The sequence below is a fragment of the Betta splendens genome, chromosome 13, assembly GCF_900634795.4.
Source record: "Betta splendens chromosome 13, fBetSpl5.4, whole genome shotgun sequence".
Classification (NCBI taxonomy): Eukaryota; Metazoa; Chordata; class Actinopteri; order Anabantiformes; family Osphronemidae; genus Betta; species Betta splendens.
This window is the reverse complement of record NC_040893.2, coordinates 16510695-16534467: the sequence shown is the minus strand read 5'-3', so window position 1 is coordinate 16534467 and position 23773 is coordinate 16510695. Positions and strand designations below refer to the sequence as shown.

Below are 23773 nucleotides of genomic sequence, written 5' to 3'. Positions count from 1 at the left end.
TTTTGTTCTGTCCAGCAGTTAAGCAAGCAGCATATATTACGCTGAATGCCATATTGCTCATTTTCTGCTGAATCCAGATGTTTTATTGGTTTGGCCTACCAACATTTGCCATATACTGTGTCCGTGGCCTTCAGCTCTGCTTTCAATTCGTCACCCCTGGAATACCCTACCATAAACTGACCCACCTCACCGTGTCTGATCCCTCATGTCAGTGGATCAGGAGCTTCCAGACTGGGGAAGGTGAGGTTGGGCAGTATCACATCTGGCACCCGCATCATCAGCACCGGTGCACCGCAAGGCTGTGTCCTCTCCCCACTGCTCTTCTCCCTATACACTAATGATTACATTTCAGGGCCTTCATACAAACATCACTGCTGACCCCAGACACCCTGCACACGATCTATTTAAGCTCCTCCCCTCTGGCAGGCGCAGCAAAGCTATGGCCACCAGAACCAGCAGACACAGAGTTAGATTCCTTACCCAGGCCGTGCTGAGCTGAATTCTTCTTACTCTACATTATGTAAATAATTTAGTAATTAAAATATATCTGTAATATTAAAAATAATTAAACAATTCATGTTTCCTGCCACCAGAGGGCACATAAGACGGAGTCCTGTGCAAACTTGGCCAATAAAGCTGATTCTGATTCTATATAATCATGTTGAAAGTGCATTGTATTAGCCACTAAATTTTTTTTTTTGTGTGTTTAACACAACCATTGTGAATACGAATACAGTCCAGTATTTGCATAAATTTACAAACTGACAATTTTAATATAGCTTTAATATACTTATATATAAATACAGACATTTGCAAAAGTAGTTTCGAGTTTGGCTAATTCAGGACAAATAAGCAAGCTGGTGAAGGCAAAGAATTGATTTAGGTATAATAATCAACCCATAAAGTAAAGGATAACAAAAAATCAAGAAAAAAAATAAGAGAAAATAAAAATAAAAAGTTTTAGGATGTTAAGGACAACCCTTTAAATCCCAGGATCCTTCTGTTGGCAGCAGCTTTTATTGTAACCATAATAAAATATACTTGTACCTATGATATCCATGAATAAATTACAGTGTGGGCTGCAGTATTCTTTTCACATACAACACAGAAAAGACAAAAATGCATTTTGTAGGACACAGATCGGCAGAATTTAACATAAATTGAACAATTCAATTCAGACGGTCTGAATGACTTTCAACAGTACAGCTAACAAAGCTCAATGTTTTTTTAAGGGAATTATGAAAATTAACTAGATTAAAGTTGATCATTTGATCAACTATATATATATATATATATATAACATTAAGACAAAGTCTGCAATCTTTGCAAAATTGCTAAAATCAACAAAGACTTTTTTGCTGCATTGACACATCACAGCAAGCTTTACATGACACAGTCAGTGGCCAACGCTCAAGACTGGCCAAGCTTTTGAACTTAACAGCCAAGCTGAACGGCATCAATCACCCATAAATTTTCTCAGCCATCTTATGTGTTTAAATGCTTGGTTTCAGTCGTCATGCATATCTGCAGCTGCATACTGTACGTTTACTACATGGAAACTTTTCTCCCACAAGGCAAGCTTTGGATGAATGCGTTATGTCTCCAGTATGAGAGAGCAAGTTCCTCATCGCGTGCAGCTCAGTTCAGAAACTCCAGTGACGCAATGCAGATGCTGCCGTTCACAGGTTATTCAATCACTTGAAGATTGTACTCAGATCAGATGATTACAGTAGAAGTTCAATACAAACATGATACAATAAAATAATATAAAATAAGTGACTGCTGCTAAAGTTTTTTAGAGGTCAAAATTACAGTGGCATTGAATGCAGCGGTAGAGCAACAAGTGTAAGGCAATACTGGTAAGCACCACACCACATCGCTGTAGTATCTGGGAGATGGGATCTGATAATTCAACCATTCAGTACAGGATAGACAATAAGATTTTTGTTTTCATTTGTCCTGCATTTTTTCCAGAATTGGCACGATCATGTCAAATTTAGGCCTCTTTGCTGGGTCTTCATTCATGCATATCTTCATGAGCTTGCAAATGTGCGGTGAAATGCCTGGGGGGATAGTGGGCCTCAAACCCTCCAAGGAGACCTGAAGTCAAAACAAACACACTGTAAAACTTGTAGAGAGACACTGAACTGAACCTACCATCTTGGCTACCAACCTTCATGCCTATTTCCATGTTGGATAGATCAGCAAAGGGAACTTCCCTTGTCACCAGCTCCCACAGCAGAATAGCAAAGCTCCACATGTCTGCTGATCGACGATTGATGTCTTCTGGCTTTTTCTGCAGGGCTGGGCATCACAAAGAGCAACAACTTAAGTGTTCCATGTTTTCAGTATTACACTGTCAAAAGCCATTACACTGTCAGAAGCCACAAACATGGTCAGAATCCTAAAAGTCAACAGTGAAAGGACGTAAATCTCGAGGAGGATCTCTACTACATGGAGAAACTGTTTCATTGTGTAACAAGAGGCCAAATAATTTTTATTCAGTATTAAAGGCCTGTTATAATATAGGACAGGCTTAATAATCGCAGTCCCTTAGATCTGTTGCTGTTGCTACGGAAACCAGGGAATGAAGATTGCAGATAAGTGAGTAAGAATTCATCAAAGTTGGGGAAAAATTGCAATGCCTACATCATCAGCATCAGTATCAGTTGGATATACAAGTTTTCAAGTTTCACCACCCAGCACTGAACTGTGCGTAGCCTCTGTCTCTGTGGCAGCTGCTTGCAACACTGCTTTCTCTATATGCTCCTCTGTAGATTTCTCTCTGTAGAACCTCATGATCACTGTTCGCATTGCTGTTCCAAAGGTTCCCTGGTTATTTTCCCATGTAATAATCTGTTTATGTTTTCAATTTGCCTGACTTACACTATATCTCAATGGGAAATCAGCTACTGTAAATTATATTAGGCTCAGAGAGACTCTAGGGTTCCCAGCATCCATCATTCACGCTTCAGCTTGTGTGGCATCAGCTGTCACATTCGATCTGTTCTTTATGAGTGATGCCTACCCTCAGGGGCTACCCACGCAGGCGAGTACATCCTGCCAGGACACTGGAAGGAGAACTTGACGTCTGCCATGCTGATCCTGGCTGTCATGTCTTCATCTATCTGTGGAAACAAGGAGCACTGAGTGAGATGTCACTCTAAAATGCACCGGACAGCACTTTCTGTTTGGACAGTTTTCAGGGGAAGCACATTTTGTGTTTTTAAACTTGTCTAAATTTATCTGATCTGAAAGCAAACCACAACTTCTTACCATAACACTCTTGCTGTTAAGATAGTGCCGTGGGATCATTGGTTCAAGTGTGTGTAAGAAAGCCATTCCACAAGCAATGTCCAATGCAAACTTCACTGCCTGTGTCTGGTCAACCACAAAGTCTGACAGCAGAAAAGAAGAGGTTTAAGGCCCTCATACTTTCACCACCTAACAGAGAAACTACTGCTTTACATAAAAGTGATGACAACGTAATGACAAATGCCATAATTCACAAACCCCCACTAATCACCAAAACTGGTGACAAGTGCAGATTTTGTGATCAGAAGTACTCACTGGTGCCTTCATGCAGCACGTTGTAGAGAGAGCCATAAGGCATCCAGTGTGTGATGATGATGGGGTGAGGGGCAGGAGGAGACTGACATGCTCCCAACATGGGCAGAACATTCGGGTGGGAAAATATCCTGGGATTGAGCCCAAGAAGGAGCGAGAGACAGACAGAAGACAAACATACAAATGTAGGCGAACCAATATCGGATTTGACATCACACCAACACCAGGATTATGTGAAATGCTAAACACTTAAAAATTAAATACTACATAATGTTTGGTATGACATAATAAAAACTGACAGATGAGTAACAACAACCCAAAACACAGAGGTTATTATAACGTCATAATAACCTGAGTTTGGGATATTCCTCGTTGAAGTCTCTGCTTTTCCGGTTTGTCCAGTCACGAACTTTTAGCACCTTTACAACTATTTCATTTCCTTGCCAGCGACCTTGCCACAGCTGCAGATGACAGAGCAAGGCATAAACAGTGAAATTAATGATTTTTCTTTACCCGAACATTAATACTCTGTTTAGTAAATTTAAAAGTACCTCTCCAGAATGGTTTTCGTTTATTTTTACCAGGAGAGAGAGCTGTTTGTAGTCAATACCAGCATGTTTGTTCAAAGTGCCATTACCTGAAAACACAAGATAATTAACAATGTGCAGTTCACCTTTTAGACATGAACCCAATCGCACTATACAAATAAATACAATTTAAAAAAATCATGGGTAAACTCAGTTCTGTGGAACCTACGAGGTCGAGTTCTGGTGGTGCCTTTCCAGAACGTGTCCTTGAAGGGAATTTTAGTCAAAATCTGCCCCATTTTCTCAGCCATTTCTGGTGGTAGAGGAAGACACAGAACATTCACCCAAACATGCATTAGAAATAGGTGGATTATATAGATGTCGCGGAGGCATGAATTACCTCTGAGGTGGTCACGTAGGTGAGGTTTGGCTTTGTCCAAAGGAGTTTCTCCATACTTGTTACAAATGCTCACCTGAGCACCGCTAGTCACAAGATCCTGAAAAAAGAGCAGAGCCTGTCTCTAGTGCCATTTGCTAACAGCTGTCATGCTGGTATATAACACATGAACAAGTCTGTCTATTCAGTAAGACCACCAGGGGGCGTGCCAACCTCAGCCACTAGGTCCTGGCCCCAGAAGCAGGCATAGTGCAGTGGTGTGTTCCCGTGTTCATTGGCTGCGTTAGTGTCTGCTTTGCACTGGATCAGCTAAAAAGGACAAACAAAGGATTACATGCAAAATGAGACCGGTCATTTCTTGTTTGGGTTGTATACACAGATGAGTGTTAATGCTGCTTAAGAATATCGTCAGCTTGTCTTGCCCTTAGACACATACCAGACACATTGAGACATGCCTAATATTAAACACTATGGTTGCTAGGCAGCTTATTATAAATCAGACACCCTGCAGACTGGGTACCACATCATGTTAACATTACTGTGTACAAGACTGATATACAGATTATCTTAGTATAGCTGGAATGGACTAAAACAAAGCGCACCTTTCCCACAATGTCTCGATGCCCGTGACTGGCAGCCAGGTGCAGAGGTGTGTCATCTCCGCGGTTCATGACGTTAATGCGAGCTCCTCTCATAATGAGCATGTCCACCACATTGGAGCGTCCTTCTCTGGAAGCCCAGTGGAGAGGGCTGAAGCCATGGTCGTCTCTACCGTGAGAAAAACAACCTTTAGCACAAGAAACCTTCAGCACAGTAAAGACTTTGTGGAAATGTCAGTCCCTCAGGTATCCACATCCAAACCCATCAACACATCGGTGGTATGAGTGGAACACAGCCAAGCAGAACATAAAGGGGATTTTTATGGTTTTTATATCATTATTCTTTTAAAGTTGAGTACTGTAGTGAAAGGCTGGGGAAAGTATCTCTGCAATGGAAGTTAATGCAACTCAGACTAAAGCAGCAACAAAAAGGGCTCTGACACTTATCCTCTTAGTGTCAGTGACACTGGCAGCAACAGATGTAGGACAGTGGCCCCGATTAAATGACAGCGTGACAAATAGCTTTTAAGGAAAAAAAGACATGAAGGCTGAGAGACACGGCGAGGACTGAGTCAACGAGTAAAAGGCTGAATGCTGCAGCTGAGTATATGTTCCCATCCTAAAACGGGCCAATGACACTTCAGTGTGGCAGAATCCTACATTAGAGCTGCTGGGTGTGACTGTATCAGTCTTCTTTCCTCTCTCTGGTCACCTTTTACTGGGCCACAAAGCTTCCCTCCTACCAGTGTACATTCCCCAACCAGCAGTTGGACTGTACTCAGGATACATTATACTTTCAAAGACATTTTCCTTTTCCCAGGGGGCTTCACTGTTTACAAAAGGAGGGTGCACAGTCTCCCTTTTGGTAAAATCATGCCTTTATTCTGGAATAACGTGTAGGCAGATGACATAATAAAGTGATCTGAGAACTGAGGGAGTTTTACAAATCCACAGTTCAATCCAGAGTTTGACCCCCCTACACCCCAACCATTCATTCACGGATTTGTAATCACACAACCTGCAGAGATCAGCTCAAAACAGTCCCACAGAGACCCACAGAGACCCTCAGTCCCACAACAAACATCCATCTGTAAATCCGGCCGGCCTACTGCAGTCACACCAGATCTGGACCAAGTGCAATTTCCTCTCCAACCCAAGGCCAAATCCTAAAACTAATTAGCCCAAGTTTTATGACAGAAAACCTTCCCACAGAATTGCTGCTGGTTTTATGTGTTGAGTTTCATTTGAGGAGGTTGATTAATGACTCTTTTTTTGTTAAGTGATTATATAATAAATGGTGATTTGGAGATTACAGTCAAAAACAAGTAAGTTGGTAACTGGGAAGAGAATGTAATGAAGTAATCAACTTAGAAACTAATTTGCCTTAATTAATTATTTAATCACGGCGCTACAGCTGCAAACACTGAGGATTTTCACATAAACTAAATGCTCTAATGCTTTCTATTTGATTTCTTGTGCTTAGAAGGTCAAAGCTCACCACAGGGCGGTGACATAAACAATAACCAAATATATCAGTAATGCAATGTTTTAAAATGTCATTCAAGGCTATGAAACCATACTCCTATGGCAACATAGAGTGAAACTCCCTCTGGTTTCCTTTCAGAGGCACTTTTCACAAGCTCTATTTTCTTTTTAAGTCAGCTTCATCCACACAACCCAAAGGCACTCTCGAGCCAGGCTTTTCTCCCCCTCCACTCTGCCTGTGGTCATTTATTTCAGGCAGTTCCACCTGCCAACAGAACTCAGCTTGGCAGACGGAAAAGCCAGAGGAAGCGCCCCTGTCTGCACCCTGTAAGTCTCTGCTAGACAGCCCCAGCAGGTCACATAACAAGCCTCACAGAGACACAGAGACAATGCATTCACCGATACATCTAAGAAATTAAAGGGATATGTGCAGAGGAGAATGAACCAGGCTTCCAACACCGTGTGCAGAAAGCATGTCTGTAACTTCTGCTTTATGGCAACTTCTGCATTGATGTGTTTGATGCAACATTAGGTTTAAACTGCAATAGAATTTTCTTTTACATTACAGCTTTTGTCATGATAAAATCTGCCAACTCTGTAAAGGAGCTGACTATGGCCTCAGTAGTAGGCATTAGTACATATGAAAGAGTTAAACATAGATGGCCATTAAAACCATAACCACACACACGAAGGCCAAGAAATCACAAGTGAGAGACGCTGTTCAGACATGAAAGTCTGCTGCTTCTTTTAGGATTTAATGGTAGTAAACTGAACTGCTTTACCAACTAATTGTATCAGACCTAAATAACTAAAATTAATAGTGCCAAATTTTGCTTCAATAAGTACAACAGACTTGCAAATTAAACTTTGTGATGAAGTCTACTGCTGTTGAGGGGAAATGAGTAGAGATAAGAAATACTGCTGAAGATGAATGCCAAAAACACATCAGTGGGGGAGGGAAGATGATGCGCTTGGGTTTATGATGCATGCCTTTCTGGTGCCGCCACCCCCTCAGTCCGTGCTACGACAATAACCTCCTCCCTCGCGCTCAGCTTTAGTAGGTGGTAGAAGGGTCTCTTGTGGCCTGTGTGTTACTCCTTGTAAGGATATTCAGCATACCACAACTACTCCTTGTCTGCAAGTCACATCGGTGTAAACACACTGTCATGAAGGAGCACAGCAAATATGGTGTTGATGACACTCGGATACACTGAGATACAGTAGCTTGGCTTTAGTGCAAGACGGATCTAAATCTTTCGGATCTAAATCGTTTTTTTAAGAAATGAAAAGGCAAGAGCTAACAGGTTTCATCCACTGAGGGATAGTATATCAATCAGAAAGAAGAAGGGATGCTGACGTGTAATCAGCTAATGGTCGAGTCACATGGAGGATCCACGCAACAACACTGCTTCAACACAATTTTACTAAGAAAAAAAAGTCAATTAAAGCCAAAGTAAGATGTGTACCTTTTGTGACAAGCACAAAGCAGCAAACGTCATGTTGTACTACGTCCAATATTAAAAGTTCAGCAAAATAAAGAAATATTTCTTGCAACTAGCATTGATAGCTCAACTTTGAACTACAGGACAGTTGCTGTGGAAGCAAAGATAGTGTTTTGTGCAATCTTCTAGTTCTACAAGTACAGACGATACAATAACGGTTCCAAAGCATGTAGTTATAACCAATAAATATTGTAATTTATTCTCCCTTTGCTTTCTCAGAAAACAAATACCAGAGACCTAAATCTTAGACAGCAGAGTGCAAAAGACGAGCTTTCCCGGTGGCCAGCCCCACTTGACAGACGAGCACTGCCAAGTTTTTTTGATGAAGTCAGTCGGGGATACAGAAGCAGCACAGGGTGGAGTGATGATCTTTAAATATTAAAAATATTCATTCTGGTAAACATGCCCCATCTTACAGTAGCTTGTAGAATTCTTTGCACCTTGCAGTAATAGAGTCCAGTACAGTGTTTTTCCCCCTATGGAGCTTTTTTTTCCACCGCAGCTACATCAGCATGCATGACCAACTCCTACATCACAGTATGCTTCCTGTCCAAATGCATGGTTTTGATTTGTTCCACTGGCATTCTGGACATAAACATGCACCCAACAGGAAATGGGTTCAATCTCTGGCCACAGTCTCGCTGGGGACTAAACAGGCAGGCTCTCAGCAGCATTGCAGCATTTACTACTACTGTGTAACTACTTCCCTATGATTCAGATACACATTTAACAGTACAAATTCATGTTAAGACAGATATCCGGCAGAAAAGAAAATGCAATCACTGACTAAAAGAGATGAAATGTTATAATGTAATCTTGAGACATTGAGATACTGTTTGACAACTTTTTAATGATTCTGCTCTGGTTAAAGCTGTGTCTTTTCCAGTAGATCTCATTTCTGTCCACAGAATGGATGTGACAAAACAAAGCTAAACCCGGACTTACCCCAGATTGAGGTCATTCTCTGTGTTGTCCAACCATAAGCGAACTGCTACGGCATTGCCTTCTCGGCACTGCGTGAAGATGTCATCCATTTTAGCTGGTGTATTCTTCTTCTGTTAAGGTGTACTTATATAGGTTGCGGGGTTAAACTTGGTCAAATAAAAGCAATCATCAGTCCCTCTTCTGGGACAGCGAGGAATACGATGGTGAGGGCTCAGAGGCACTCTCCCTAAAAAACAGACAGAAATGGAAGCTGTTAAAACACTTCCCTATCAATTTGACCTAAATTCCATCAATATTACATCAAAAGTGCAATTACAAAACACTAGTGCAGCCTATATTTAGAGCATGGAACAAAGTATAGGGTATATAGCGGTAGCAATACAATGAAACTTGTTCAGGGAAGTGCGATACAGTACGTTCTAAAGCCTGCTACTGTAGAAAGGAACATCCTGAGGTTGGGCAATCTCATCCACTTTAGTTACGCAGGGTGGGTACAGAGTTACAGCACTGTGACTCAGCTGTGACTAGCACCATGTACACCACGGTAAAAAAAAAGTCTCATGCGAGAAAAAGCTCTGCTCCCCGTAAGCATATGTGCAGCTGTTTTGATGACTGACTTTTTTTGTACATTTGAGTCATTTATGAACGGGTTCCAGTTTCTCAGTTTGGAGGAGTTGCTGCTTGTTTCTGTCTGTGCCATTGTGGTTTTAGTCAAACACTGGACAAAGTCAACAATTGGTCAAAAGAGGATTTCATGAAATTGATACTGATCCAATTATTTTCCATAAATATTAAAACGCAAATAAGCAAGGCATTGGTTTAGATTGAGACAGTCTGGGATAACTTCCTTAAAACCAACCACCACAGAGAAACACAGCTGCAGCTCAACTCTGAACTTGCCTTAAGGACTAAATGCTTTAATGACGTTGGTCTGGTAGAGTTTGCTCCTATACCATAAGCAACCACTGCAACAGTGTGCTGCCATCACAGTCAGTCCATTGTCAAGTTAACTCTCTTCACCGCAGCCACAGCTTCACAGCTGTCCTCCAGCGAAGGATTCAGCGTTACGCGGCTCATAGTGGCCGTTTATTCTTTTACCTCCAAATATCTAACTTTGTGTCGTCACTACACATGGTAAAATAGAAAAGACTCGAGAGGCTTCCCAGGCTAACCAGCATCTTCTCCTGTAGCCTAGCTAGCATGCTAACTCTGCGTTAACGCTCCAGAACGTCGGCGATTCTCTTACGTGCCTCGGCTCATTACTAAAATTACTACAAACCGTTTTTTACTGCTTCAAGCGAAACGTGTTAAAAATAGAACCGTCTCCCCGTTGAAACTCTTACCCAATATTTACGCCTGTTGACGTTTTTAGCAGCTGGGACAGAGAAGAAGTTCTTGGAAGAGCTGTGTTATCTCCAGCACACTGGACGTCCACACCCTCACCGACGCCGTGCGTGCTGACGTTGGCTGGAAGAACCGCGCTCCCGCCCCCTTCTGGCAGCAAGGAGAATTACACCCCCTACAAAATGCGCCGCCTCGGGTAATGTTTTTTTGGGTTTGATTTATTTGATCAGAGATCACCTAAATTAACTTTTTACATATGGTTATTGATATGTAACTTTACATCCTTTAAGCAAGTTTTACATACTCCAATGTTGATGTTAAACATACAAGCCTCTACTGAAAGCTGATTTTTGCGGTCGGATTTTAAATTTTTTTGCAATCTGGTGGTTAAAAATGTAATGTTTTGTTCACATATGCGTTATGAAAAACTACTAGCAGCAGCAATTGTAATTGATGAGTTTTGTGAAGTAATGTAGCAAGGAAAACTTCATGTCCCATAAACCTCCTGTGTGCTTGCGTCATCTACGTGCGCCCATAGCTCTGTTTTGCTTCCTTGGAGAGCATGAGACAAGAACCAACGTGGCTTCTGATCCTGAAAAGAAATTTCAGCAGCGATTAAACGTTGTTATAAAGTGATTAACCAAATTTTCACTGTGTTGTTTCCACAGAAACAGACGGGTTAAATTAGCGCATTGATATAGAAGATCGGACACGGGTTTCACAGCCTGTGTGTGTGTGTTCGTGACAGTATCTGGAGAAACATGTTTAATGAAGATGAAGACTGGAATGACGAGCAAGACGCTCAAGTCCTCAGTGAAACTGTCCTCAAAAACTCCCAGAAAACGATTAGCGCCGGTGTTAAGGTACATACAGTAAGTAGCTCCTAAAGCAGAGGAGCCACAGTTATATAGAAGGATAGTTATTATAGCAGGGTAATAATGTGTTATAGCTGCTATCACTTCAATTCATTTTTGAAAGACAAATCAGACAAGTCATCACAACGTTTTGCAAAATTTGTAATGCTAATATTGTGAAGGACAGCAGAAAACCATTTAGTATGTAAGTGAGACATGTCATTGTTACTATTGTCACTATTTTGATTGAACACTTTAATGTTTAGTCTAAATGAAATGACATTATACAAATGTTTAGGACACAAATACAGATCTAATTCAAAGTTTAAATTATACCACAATACATGCACGGAGGCATCTTATAGTAATGTAATAGTGGCTGGCCTTTTGTGACTGCACATTTTATTGTAATTGATCATATTCCCACTATTAGCCCAAGGCTGTTGGAAAGAAGAGCCTACTGCGGACCCTGCAGACGCTAGGAGCAGTACCAGAGTGGAAGAGTGACAGCCACAAGCAGAGCAGTGATAGCGAAGCAGAAGCACCTCCATCACACAGTAAGAAGAGGAAAAAGAGGAGGAAAAAGAGAGAACATGCAGAGACATCGGCAGAACAGCAAGACAATGGAGGCTTGGAAGAGAAACCTGAAGCAAAAAAGAAAAAGAAAGACAACACCTCAGGTGAGTAAAAAACATGATGAAGGGTTCTATTTGGGTCATGTTTTAGTGGTCAGGGAACAAGTAATATTAAAAAGTATTTCTTCCTAAAGGGGCACCAAAGACAAACGGCACATCTGCAGATGATGCAACAAAATCTGCAAATATGGAGGTGAATGAGATGGAGAACATCAAGAAACTTAGCAGACAACAGTGGAAAAACAAAATGAAGAACAAGAGGAAATGTAAAAATAAATACCGTGAGAATGAACCTGAGGAGAAAGTGCATAAAATGGAGTCTGTAAGTAAACAAGGGACAAATGACGAAGTTAAAACTGATGTTAACAGCAAGAATAGCAGTAAGAAAACCAATCAGACAGCAGCCAAGAAACAGAAAAAGGACAATGAATGCAAACCACAGAAATTATCCAAAGAGGACACTCAGGCACTGAGAGAAGAAAAGCAGCAGATTCACAAAGAGAAAACTAAAAATAGTGGAAAAGCTGAAAAGTTTGTGAAATCTTTTCCTGATGAATCCAAGCTCAAAGCAGATGCAGCTGAGGTGGAGATCACAGATGACCAGCAGCGTGCGAAAGGACTGACAACTGAGCTAAGCAAGAAACAGAGCCAGAAAAGAGACAAGCTCCGGAAAATGCTCCACAGCCATAAAGCGGAGCAGCAACAGCAGGAAGACGAGCCAGCAGCACCAGAGAACAAGCCCCAACAAACCCAGCCCGCCTCCTTCCGGTCCCGCATGGAGCAGCGCCTGGAGTCGGCCCGCTTCCGCTACATCAACGAGGTGCTGTACAGCACGTCGAGCGGCGAGGCGAAGCGTATGTTCAAACAGGACCCACAGGCCTTTTCGATCTACCACAGGGGATACACGGCACAGGTTCAAAAGTGGCCCACCAATCCAGTGGATGCAATCATCTCGTACATTGGCCAAAAGTAAGATCTATTCACACCTGGTGTAACTAATGTTTACTGCGTAGAGTAATGGTTTAATACAATTTCTTCACAAAAATGTGATTAAATCTTCCCGTAGATTCACATAAGTACACTTATTTTAAAGCTCCAGGAGGTTAATGTGCTGTAGGTCCAAAGCTCCCATTATCTCTATCATTCATCTGCTTTAAACTCTAGTTAATAATCTCCATTACTCAGCGAGGATCCATGCAGCAGATGATTCTGCACTGTGGGTGTTTAATTAATGCCTCAGTTAAGTGCTGGGAGAAAACTGCCTTGTTAGCATCTCTTTCAGAGAAGACGCACAAGTCTTTAAATCTGCATTGGTTCTGTGTGGATGCCAGAAATGTCAGTTTCAAATCCAATAACCTAAACGCATGTTCCACGTGTTGCAGGCCTCCTTCTCTAGTGGTCGCAGACTTCGGTTGTGGGGACTGTAAAATCGCCCGCAGCGTGACCAACAAAGTCCACAGCTTCGACCTGGCAGCGACCTGCGAGCTTGTTACTGTCTGTGACATGGCCAACGTAGGTTTGGGATTTGTAGTTTATGTTGATCAGTGCATGTTTGCATGTTTGGTAACCAGCCTCTTTCTGCAAACTCAGGTCCCACTTGCTGACGCCTCCGTGGACATTGCTGTATTCTGCCTTTCCCTCATGGGGACCAACCTGGCTGATTTTATATCTGAGGCCAATCGAGTCTTAAAAATGGGGTAAAGCAATTGATGCTCTTAAAGTATGCACATTAAATGTGTATGTACGTTAATGTTGCAGCATTTTGCATAATTTTGCAGAGGTGTTTTGAAAATATCAGAAGTTGCAAGTAGATTTGAAAACGTGCGGAGCTTCCTCTCTGCTCTGGCGAAGCTCGGATTCAAGACGGTGTCTAAGGTGAGATGTGAATATGCAGCATTTTTCACAAGTAGAGAATTATTTTCCTTTATCGTAGAAAGTTGCTCACAGCGGAAGTCAGCAGCTGCCACCTGCATTTTTTCTAATTTAGAGCTTGTGGCTGTAGTGCTGTGGCAGGAAACCTCAGGTGGAATAAAATTTTCAGTAAACAAAGAATTTTGAGGTTTAATAATAGCGAAGGTTGTGTTCTTAATTTCTTCAGTTTTGGTTTGTACTGTAATAAATCTCGTGTTTTTGTTTCTGTTTTTGATTTAGGATACGGACAACACTCATTTCTACTCCTTTGAATTTGTGAAAACAGGAAACTGTCCAAAAAGTATCAAGAAATCAGGGCTGCAGCTGAAAGCCTGTGTGTATAAGAGAAGATGAGAATGAGACACAATAAAAACGAGTGTGGCTTTTTTTTCCAAGTCTGTGGATTTACTGTTTACAAAGCAGATCAAATCCTTCATCCTAACAATGGATCCTTTTGATGCTTATTGAATCCTTTGTACGTTTGTGTTGTCCAGATGTTTTTATTACAGTGGTCTGTGATCATATTATGTGTCCTCAGCATCCAAGTGCCTCCAGGTTTCCTCTTTAGTTGGAAGTTGTGCTGCTAAGTGGAAACTTACTTGACTCAACAACTGTGCATGTGTGCACATTAATAAACCTTAGGACCCAGTGTAAACCCATTTGGTATTTATGAAACTAAGTTTGACTCACCGGTCAACTGTTGTGTATCTAAAGTTTCCTATTCTTGGTTTGTATTTGCCACTAGAGTGTGTAACAACATTACAACCTCACGTAGGAGATGAGTCCATCTCTAGTACATTTATTATTAATAGATTTGTAAAGCACAGCGCTGCCAGTGGAAAGCGTGGGGACATGAAACCAGATGAAAGTCATTCATAGCTTGAAATGTCATAATGTCTTTTCATTCTTCATCACTTACTTATTGAGACAAACTAACAGCAACAAACCCTGCTGCAAGTGTGTCCCAGAAAAGTTTAGGTTTGTTTGTGTGCACTATTTACTATATTAACCAGGTGTATGTGGTGAAATGAGTAGAGTGAGTTTATATAGTACATCACAAGCACAGAAAAAGGCCCTGGAGAGGATCAAACAACTTGGAATAAGGCTGTAACATACAGTAGATGTACTGTTGTCACAGCAGATGGTCCTCGCAAATATAGTGAACCAACCTTATTCACACTTCACAGTTTATTGACAAACATCTAAAAATACAATGTGCACAAAACAGTACAAAGAAAAAAAAGTGAATGTATTTAAACTCATTAATGCCAAAATCTGTGGGAATGAAAACTTAGGGAAAGCATCTTTAACTCTACAGTTCTACAGCTTCAGCTCACGCCTTCGTGTTCAGTTTCTCCTTCACACTGTGCTCTTCTGGTCGATGACTATGGAGTAACTGACCAGATGTGCGTACTCCTTGCTGTCTGCTTGTGTTTCTCCCGGCCTTTTCCCCTCAGGAGACCCGGGCTCCTGCATCAGGAAAGTTGAGAGCGACTCCTGGTTCTGAATCGTGGACAGAGTGCAAGAGAAAAGCAGGACAATTCATCTTCAGTTTTGAGGAACCAGAGAATATGAATCTGATGCATGTAAGCAGGGTTTAAACGTACCTTAAACGTTGTCCTCCTGTGTATTTTGCTGTAAAATAAAATACAATCATGTTAATCCTGTCTTGACGTTTAAAATACCACCACTAGATGTCACTGTGACTTAATGTGCCAGTTGACCCTAGTCCTCACTGATCTCTGATGTGACATCAACCGCTGAAGACCTGCTGCTGTTAGAGCGTGTCCCCAGCTCTGACGTTGGCCCCAGAATAGCGCTCCTCTCGGGGGAGTCATACTTTCTTGTGTGGCCTGTTGTATGCTGTGACTGACCTTCCTAAATTAGCCTGACGGGACCCTTCCACTGGAGCAAAGGATGCTGGCACACGGGCTCCAGCAGCCAATGGCACCTTGACCAGACGCTCTGACCGCAGAGACCGGCCTAGTCGCCTGCTGTGCAGCGCACGGCAGCGCTCTTCTCAGCGAGGCCTGACCTGATCCCGATAAACATTCTTGAGAAAAGTTAAGATTTTGGCTTTGATTGTGGTAATGTGGAAACGTCTGCAGGCAGAAACCATAAACAGTTCTCGGATGGTGACAGACATCCCACATCAGTCGTAAAAGACGAGTGACTCACTGATTTTTTCCAGCAGCAATAAGATTAAGAGATGAATTTGTGGGTTTCTTCATTGATGAACAGCAGCTTGAATTTCATTATACTAATAACTTCCTTAACTTAAAGATGTGGACTTTCTGACCCCCTTTACCTTCACTTTTTACTGTGCATGGATGATGATGGGCCAACGAACAGCGATCTAATGTAACGCTGCTAAAAACCAGAGCAGGAAACTGGAAATAAATCTGTTGTTCACAGTAACAGAAGGAACGTCGTCTACCTGCCTACAAACAGGGCTGCGGTGGCACCGGCACCTGTCTGCTTAAGCCACACTGCTTCCTGTTTGTGAAACTGGGGTTTCAACTAGTGAGCTGCACATCCTGTTTATCTCGCGGCGTGTGGCGCTGGCGGCGCTGGCCTACATCTGCCCGTCGGAGCGTCACCTCCATCACCTGTGGAGGCGTGGGACTCACCAGCAGACCCAGAGCGCCACGATGGCCAAGATGGCGACGGCCGCGGCCGAGGAGGTGCCGATCACGGAGACCAGTGCTGCGACCACACACACACACACACACACACACACACACACACACACACACACACACACACACGTCTCACCCATCTGACCGTTTTATATCACGTCACTGATCGCTGAATGTGGAATGAAAACCTGGAGCACCCACCCAACAGCTTCTCCTCACACATGACCTCCACGTGGAACTGGACCTGAGCTGTGTGGTGGTAAAAAGACGCCGTGCAGGTGTACAGGCCTTCGTCCCGCTCCGTGATCGCCGCCTGGAAGGCCATCTTGAGCCCCTCCATGTGGACAAACGAGCCGTCGGCCCTGAAACAAACATCACTGGCCTTTAGCTCGGCTCAGCATTGAGACCAGTTCGTGTTTTAAAGTTTTTTTCCATTATCCACAGTAATGCTTTATGACGTGAACGTCGTGCAAACAGCTGATTTATGTCAGTGGCAGCCCTTTAAATGGGCCGATCACTGCATTCAGGCCAGTGCGTGTACAGGTGCTTCCTCTGGATTTGGTGGTTGATGACAGAGGCTACGCCACCTTTTGCAGCTCAGCTCATACTGTGGCACGTTGCCGTCCACCTGGAGCAGGATTTTCTGGTTGCGCTGATTTTCCTCCAGAGACAGTCGCTGTATGAGGGCCGCGCCGCTGCGGCTGCGCAGAGGGGTCGTGTGGTTCAAGACTCTCACAGCCGTGATACCTGCGGACACGTCAGACGGACCTTCACAAACCTGATCGCCGGACACGTGAATGCATTGAGCGGCAGCGAGTGTGTGTGTAGATGCTGTGTCTGCGCTCACGATATTTGGGAATACGAACACTCCGCTCCTCTGTGGCCCCGTGTTCCAACTGGTACACACAGGTCAGGTCCTGCCCCTCGTGAGATTCCAGTGGAAACTGATAAGTCAGCCTGGCTTTCGTAGCATGCCCCTCAAACTCTGACTGCAGGGTGGTTTGACCTTTGACATTTTCAGGAACAACCCAGGCGAGGTGGGCCCTGACATCCTCCGCCGTGCACTCACACACGGCCAGCCAGAGGCGGGAGTGCTGCTGCCTCATCACAGACACGCTCAGCTCGGGGGCTTCTGGAAGAGAGGGACGAGTGACAGGGAGGCGGTGAGCGGCTGCGTGAGGTTGTGTGTGACAGAAAGACTCACACTCACACACACACACACACACACACACACACACACACACACACACACACACACACACACACACACACACACACACACACACAGGACGTACTGTGCACAGGGATGTGTATGCTTCTGTTCTCCGGCTGCTCCAGGCTCGGATGCTGCACCACGCAGGTCACATTCCGACCAGCGTACGCGGCGGACGAGAACCGCACGGAGCTACGAACGCAAACCAAACTCTCATCCCGCACGTCGGTCTCCGTCAGACCGCTGATGATGTCATCACCGCCCCCCACGCGCCAGGTTAGAGCTGCTGCGGGGGCCACGCTGTGTGCAGAGCACTGCACCGTTGTGAACCTCTCGCCGTCTTTCCAGTCTGTGCTGGAGTTGACGGTGACGTTGGGGCGAGCTGTGTTGGAAACGGGAGTCGAAGCGCAGGAAGTGAGATGAAACCTATGGCCACTAGTCAGACAAAGGCATCTCTCAGTAGAACATACAGTACCGCACATAGGGAGTGTTATGCTTCTGTTTTCTGGCTTCTCAAAAGCTGCGTGATTTATCACACACACTGCAGTGAGCTCCCAGGGCAGGCAGGCGGGGAGGAGGAACACTCCCCTCACAGACTGGCTTCCATTATGAGAAGTGAAATTGAACCAAGAGTCTCCAGACACACCCTCTGGTAGCAGCCAGGACATGTTGGCTGCAGGAACAGCATCAGCTGCTGAGCACTCAATCACCCTGCGTCCGCCGTCTCTCCACCAGTACGCTTCTATGGCGGGTTCCACTGAAAGGACGCGAGACAGCGGAGACAGTTTAACGTTGTTATTAACATGAATCGGACCCTTCGTAGCCAGTTCATGAGCGTTCCGCGTACCGAGCCGAGCAGGTCGAGGGTTCACCGTGATGTTAAAGTGCAGCGTTGCTCTATGGTGGTGATAGGAGAAGGTGCACTCATACGGGCCCGCTTGGCGATGCTCCACCGGACCCTGAACCGCGAGGCGGCCGTCAACCAGCTCAACGCCGTCCGGTAAGAGGCCGTCGTCCCTGGAGACAAGCACAGGCACCAACACAAAGGCTTCAGGCTTCGGATTTAGGAAAATATTACCGGTAGAACTTTGAAATCGCAGTATTTTGATCATGGGCTGCGCTGTCTGTCACTTGTGGTTCCATGTCACCAAATATGACACCACATCCTCCACAGGATACGTAGGCTGTTTGAGCCTGTACGCACGAGAAGCTGCTTACACCTGAAAACATCAGCCCTACCGTACTTTTATATCAGAATATGCACAAATCACTGCACTTTGATCTTTCGTTTAAACGTCCTATTCCCCGGCGTTTTCCCTCATCCCTCTGTTTTGTGACTAAACCTTACTTTTTGCAGGTGACATTGTAACGCGGCACATTTCCAGTGACCTGCAGGCCGATGACAACGTCCCTCTGTCCCTCCTGCAGCTTCAACCAGTCGCTGCCTTGAAGGTCACCGTTTTTGATTCCTGAGTCCATCAGCCGAGCTCCAGTCAGGTCTGGTGATGTACAAGAGGCCCAGTGATTTCAATAGCTTCCACTACATGAGTATAGGGCGTTTTTAAAGGGGACATAGTCATAATACTCACAAAAAGAGGGCAGCGTTTTGACTCGCGTCTCTGGGTGTGTGAATTTGGGATGAACGAACGCACAGGTGACATTGTGGCCTTCGTACCGTGTCGCAGGGAGGTAAACAGAGCTCCTCTGTGCGTCTGAGTCTGTGTTGTTCTCTCGCCGCAGCTCATCGTCGGTGTTCAAAGCCAAGGAGATGTCAGCGTCAGGTCTCCCTCCAGACGAAAGGCAGGAGACCACCCAGAACTCAGTTCCTCCCCGCTGCACCATCGCCGCCTCAATGCTCACGTTCGGCCTCGCTGCGGCGCAGGAAGAAAGGCGAGAAGAATTGTGCTTTCACACGCTCTGATGTTTTTTTCCAGCAAATTAAAAAGTCAGATAGCAAGTGGAGGCTCATGTTAAATAGGAAGCCGGAGCCGGATGGGATGAATGTTAGCTAAACACAGCCATAAAGGGGCTTCTGCTTGGGTTTTGGAAAGTGCTGACTTGGGCTTATCACCTGTCCCATCTGTTGGCTGGGCTGCAGCTGAGAGCAGATGTCTGGCCCAGCTGCTGTCCAACCAAAGCTGAGGCACAGGATCTAATACAGGAATCAGCCCAGATCAGAGTCTGTTATCAAATACGCGGAAGTTATGGTGTCCTGCAACCGCCAGCTTCCCAGAGAGAGAGAGAAGGAAGCGCTCACCGTCTAACAGCTAGTGTTATCAAAGTGGGTTAAAACACTCTGGCTTTGAAAATTCAATCCGTTAACACTGTGGTAGCGTGTGGATTCAACCACTGCATTAAGAAAATGAACTGAGCTGCAGTACTTCAGTGCAATGAGCAGACTAATGGGAACTTTACACCTTAAAAACAAACAAAATGTATGAGTAAAGTCAATAAATAACCATAGAAGGAAACAAACGCTTTGTATTTACTGTAAATAGAGCCAGAATCTGGAGGCAGTGAACTACAGACCTGCAGGGTTTTGCATTTGTTTGATTGTTACAGGTCTCAGGGTATCATTATGATGGAAGTTACGTTAAGGCACCAAATGTTATTCCCATGTGATACATTTAGCATGTGTGCTGTAAAATGCAAAGGAGATGTTGCACACACACAACAGTTTAGTCTCAGTCTGCCAGTGTTTGATCCCTGTGTCAAACCAGTGGGTTTAAATGGATTTATTTTTTATACCAGAACACAGATCCACTTTTCTGGCTTGATGAGCCACTGGCAGGACAAGACACAGCATCATCTACTGTGGTCAACCAGTGGCCATGACATGCAATGCAAGTCAGTGTTTATGGTATTAATCAGTTATCAGGCTACTGAGGCACACACACACACACACACACACACACACACACACACACACACACACACACACACACACACACACACACACACACACACACACACATTCCCACGTGTGATTTATAGCGTGTCACTGTGTATATGTGGAGCAGAGTGAGAAGCAATGGCCAGCATGAAAAATGTGCAGGGGAGAGTTATTGTTCCCTTTGAGTTCATGCTGAGTCATGATGCTTGATTACAAAACTGTAACTGGATGCAGTGCACCGCGTCGCCGCCCTGCAGCAACACTGACACACATACTGCAGCTGTGAGCGCGGCCGTACCGTAGGTTTCCACCCTGACTGTGGTGAGCGCGGGGCTTGGGAGGGTCGGGTGTTGAACCTCGCAGGTCACGCGGTCGTCGTCCTGCAGGTGGGTGGGGAAGCGGAGGACGCTGCTCAGGGTGGAGGTTCCGTTCGAGTGAGCGGCTGTACTTGCGTTGACAGTGAAGAGGTGGTGTGTGACAGGAAGGCCATCGATCAGCCAGCGGATCTGTGGGGGGGGGCGGCCACCGATGGCAGAGCACGACACCGACTGGTAGTGGGTGCCGTTGATGGTCTCTGCATCCACTAGAACCTGTATAATAGGCCGAACTGTGAAGGAATTAAACAGGACTGATTCAGTGGGGCAGAGGTCATGACCTTCATGTGCTAATGAATACGTGGCTCTGTCTTACCCAGGATGGTGACAAAGGTTCTGCTAGCGAAAGAATCCTCTTCCTCCGATTCAAACTCACAGATATACTCTCCCTCCAACTCCACACCGGACACGTTCATCTTGACTGTCAGGTTGGTGAGAGACTCTGGTTCTGAGAGCACCGCGTTCCCAAACGGCCCTTTCCCTGAAATTCCTGCCAGCGCCCTGGATTTGAATATGGAGTTAACCTGGCGTTTCCATGCGGCCTTTTGGATCTGACTCCCGCCCAGATATCTACAGCTCAAGTAGGTATCGTCTCCCAGAACTGCCGTGATGCTTTCCTTGCTCTCAATAATCATGTCACTCTGTCCTGAGGAGCAAACAACACAAATAGTCAGTAAAGTAATAACGAGAGGTCAAAAGTTCATAGAGTTAAAACTGAAAACACAAGCAAAGCAGAGCTGTCTTGATGAGGAAATGAAATTATTTTTGTCACCAAGAGAACAGACAGCTGCTCAAATGCCTATAAAATTAAATATAATTTTGCAGAACCTATCACCTGTGATCACGAGGCAAAGTGAGACAGGATTCGTCACCACTGTTTAATGATGAGAACATGCAAATGAATATAAAAAGAGAGCGGATGAACGCATTAACCATGACAGTGAAAACATGCTCACAAGGTACAGATGGTGCTGAGATTCATCCTCTGGAGACCATGAAAGTCTAAACAAACTGACTGTCACCAGGAATTTAACGTTGTGGTAAACAATGACATTTGATGAATGCAGCTTTGCTTCATCTTTCATCTGTGTATAATTAATAGAGTCTCCCATTAAGTTAATGAAATGAAGAGTCCAAAAGTTACGCACTGATCTGCAGCCAGACACCAGCAACATCGTCCTTCGGGCTTCTGAGAAATCAGCCACGATTAGTCAGAGTTCTGAGGGAAGGACGCGTAATAGAAAGCGACAGGTTTTAGCGCTCGCACAAAGGACAGTGTGCAGACGCCAGTGCATACAAAGTCCCTTCACTCTGCTTCCTCTGCTGACTCAATCAAAGTGCACGTGAGGACGCATCTCACTGCGAAGCTGTGATGCATGAGGAGGAAGATGAAGATAGCCTTCTGCCGCACTGCTTCATTGAAAACCACCGTTCATACGGCAGAGACCGGCTGCTGCAGTGGAAACCGAAGTGACTGCATCACAGGCTGTTTAGGCTGAAATGCTGCTGGTTTCATTACATACACAGCAAATGGAAACAATGTAGAGGAGAGAAACTGCAAGAGGAAAGGACAGAGAGGGGAGAAATAAATAAGCTGTATCAGTTCAATTATACCTAGTGGTTTCATAATTCATTTACCCTTGCAGCTTATTGCCAAAATAAATGTCAGCCAAGCGTGGAAAAGGCAAACCTTTAGGACACAAAAGGAGCAATAACTGGGGGAAAATGATTCATGCACTGCATCATATTTCCTGAGCCCCGGGGTCTTCTTTTTCTCACCAAACAGGAACCATTCACCGGTGGCACACACTGTAACAACTCTTCCTTTGCAGACAGGGGATGTGGCAAACAAATCAGAGTTTCGACTTTAAAAAAACGCTATTTTTCACACATTGGAGCTTTCATCTCCAGCTGGAAGCGTGAGTGACGGTGCAGAAGTCAACCAATGTCAAAACAAAGAAAAGCCTCCAGAAGCGTTTTCAAAATCTGTGTTGACTTTAAAAGGCCGTTAAATTATTATGAATAATTAATAGTGCACTGACATTTTTAACATACCATCTAACACTTATGAAAACCAGTTAGTATTGACTCGACTTGAGATGCATCCAGCATCAGGCTTTATGGTCTTATGCATTTATAATTGGACTAATCACTTAGCAAAGCCACAGCAGCACCGCTGGGTGTAAATGCTGCAGGTTAAATACGACCTCCAGGGCCAGTAAAAGAAGCTCATAAACAGCTGACAGTCACAAATGGGCTGTAACCCTGCAGACTTACCCAGAGTTTCCAGGCAGTGAGCAACATTCAGGACAAGACCCAAAATCAACAGCCCTGAGCATCCCATGATGTGTCACTGAGTGAAATAGAGTCTGTATGTAAGTCATACGGTATTTAAAGCGTGTGTGTGTGTGTGTGTGTGTGTGTGTGTGTGTGTGTGTGTGTGTGTGTGTGTGTGTGTGTGTGTGTGTGTGTGTGTGTGTGTGTGGTTTATGGTTAGAGGTACACACCCTCTACAGCTGACATTGACGCTTTGTTTTTTTCTGTGCACGTTTGCTGCCACTCACTCACTCACAGTGTATTTGCCCGCACACAATACCTGTGTGTGTGAAACCACTTCTTCTTTCGTGTGCTCCTCTGCACGCTCGTGCGTCTGTGCATTCGTCTGTCTCCCCTGAGCTGACGTGGTCGTGCGGGGCGTCTGGTCAGTTACTCAGCCGCCTCGTACGGCAGGGCGCCCTGGGAAGCGGGACGGCCATGCATCATTCACGCATCCCGTCCCACTGAGGCCCGGCCCGTCTGCGAGACGTCTCGCGCCCTGCAGCTTGTGAAATCACTCATTTTGGGCTATTGTTTTGCGGCGCGACATCACTGCTGCTCCAGCTCACTGT

General features: G+C 44.6%; 3 protein-coding genes across 7 annotated transcripts; 1 reads left to right on the top strand and 2 right to left on the bottom strand.

The window, feature by feature from the left end:
- Positions 1–765: 765 nt before the first annotated feature.
- Positions 766–10521, bottom strand: LOC114867715 (integrin-linked protein kinase). The gene is made up of 13 exons (XM_029170616.3): positions 10366–10521; positions 9023–9248; positions 5094–5259; positions 4705–4800; positions 4495–4591; positions 4324–4407; positions 4119–4204; positions 3919–4028; positions 3571–3698; positions 3277–3398; positions 3029–3128; positions 2174–2304; positions 766–2100 (listed from the first exon to the last, which is right to left on the bottom strand). The coding sequence occupies exons 2-13, from the start codon at positions 9109–9111 to the stop codon at positions 1951–1953; spliced, it is 1359 nt and encodes a 452-aa protein (XP_029026449.1). The 5' UTR covers positions 9112–9248; positions 10366–10521; the 3' UTR covers positions 766–1950.
- A 374-nt stretch (positions 10522–10895) lies between these two features.
- Positions 10896–14161, top strand: rrp8 (ribosomal RNA processing 8). 2 transcript variants are annotated; one of them, XM_029170614.3, is made up of 7 exons: positions 10896–11238; positions 11654–11900; positions 11990–12824; positions 13238–13367; positions 13446–13552; positions 13634–13730; positions 14007–14161. In XM_029170614.3, the coding sequence occupies exons 1-7, from the start codon at positions 11128–11130 to the stop codon at positions 14118–14120; spliced, it is 1641 nt and encodes a 546-aa protein (XP_029026447.1). In that variant the 5' UTR covers positions 10896–11127; the 3' UTR covers positions 14121–14161. The 2 variants fall into 2 exon arrangements, with proteins under 2 accessions (XP_029026447.1, XP_029026448.1); XM_029170615.3 differs by having other exon boundaries at positions 10897–11229.
- A 384-nt stretch (positions 14162–14545) lies between these two features.
- Positions 14546–23288, bottom strand: si:ch211-149e23.4 (uncharacterized). Of its 4 annotated transcripts, XM_029170611.3 has the most exons (14): positions 23163–23288; positions 21202–21531; positions 20810–21118; positions 19208–19489; positions 18967–19117; positions 18466–18635; positions 18094–18375; positions 17701–18000; positions 17253–17537; positions 16993–17152; positions 16607–16767; positions 16397–16472; positions 15374–15401; positions 14546–15269 (listed from the first exon to the last, which is right to left on the bottom strand). In XM_029170611.3, the coding sequence occupies exons 1-14, from the start codon at positions 23227–23229 to the stop codon at positions 15126–15128; spliced, it is 2745 nt and encodes a 914-aa protein (XP_029026444.1). In that variant the 5' UTR covers positions 23230–23288; the 3' UTR covers positions 14546–15125. The 4 variants fall into 4 exon arrangements, 2 of the variants coding, with proteins under 2 accessions (XP_029026444.1, XP_029026443.1); XM_029170610.3 differs by having other exon boundaries at positions 17701–18375; XR_003787917.2 differs by having other exon boundaries at positions 15157–15269; positions 15503–16472; positions 17701–18375.
- Between the last annotated feature and the right edge of the window lie 485 nt (positions 23289–23773).

Excerpts from the sequence above, each read along its gene's own strand:
- LOC114867715 (XM_029170616.3), bottom strand. The coding sequence starts at position 9,111 with ATGGATGACATCTTCACGCAGTGCCGAGAAGGCAATGCCGTAGCAGTT. Across the intron at positions 2,305-3,028 it reads TGCGTGGGTAGCCCCTGAGG|CCCTGCAGAAAAAGCCAGAA; the intron begins GTAGGCATCACT and ends TGTGATGCCCAG. Across the intron at positions 2,101-2,173 it reads ACATGGAAATAGGCATGAAG|GTCTCCTTGGAGGGTTTGAG; the intron begins GTTGGTAGCCAA and ends TTTTGACTTCAG.
- si:ch211-149e23.4 (XM_029170610.3), bottom strand. The coding sequence starts at position 23,229 with ATGGGATGCTCAGGGCTGTTGATTTTGGGTCTTGTCCTGAATGTTGCT. Across the intron at positions 19,118-19,207 it reads CAAAACGCTGCCCTCTTTTT|ACCTGACTGGAGCTCGGCTG; the intron begins GTGAGTATTATG and ends GTACATCACCAG. Across the intron at positions 17,153-17,252 it reads TGTTCGTATTCCCAAATATC|GTATCACGGCTGTGAGAGTC; the intron begins GTGAGCGCAGAC and ends ACGTGTCCGCAG.
- rrp8 (XM_029170614.3), top strand. The coding sequence starts at position 11,128 with ATGTTTAATGAAGATGAAGACTGGAATGACGAGCAAGACGCTCAAGTC. Across the intron at positions 11,901-11,989 it reads AAAGAAAGACAACACCTCAG|GGGCACCAAAGACAAACGGC; the intron begins GTGAGTAAAAAA and ends TTCTTCCTAAAG. Across the intron at positions 13,553-13,633 it reads AATCGAGTCTTAAAAATGGG|AGGTGTTTTGAAAATATCAG; the intron begins GTAAAGCAATTG and ends ATAATTTTGCAG.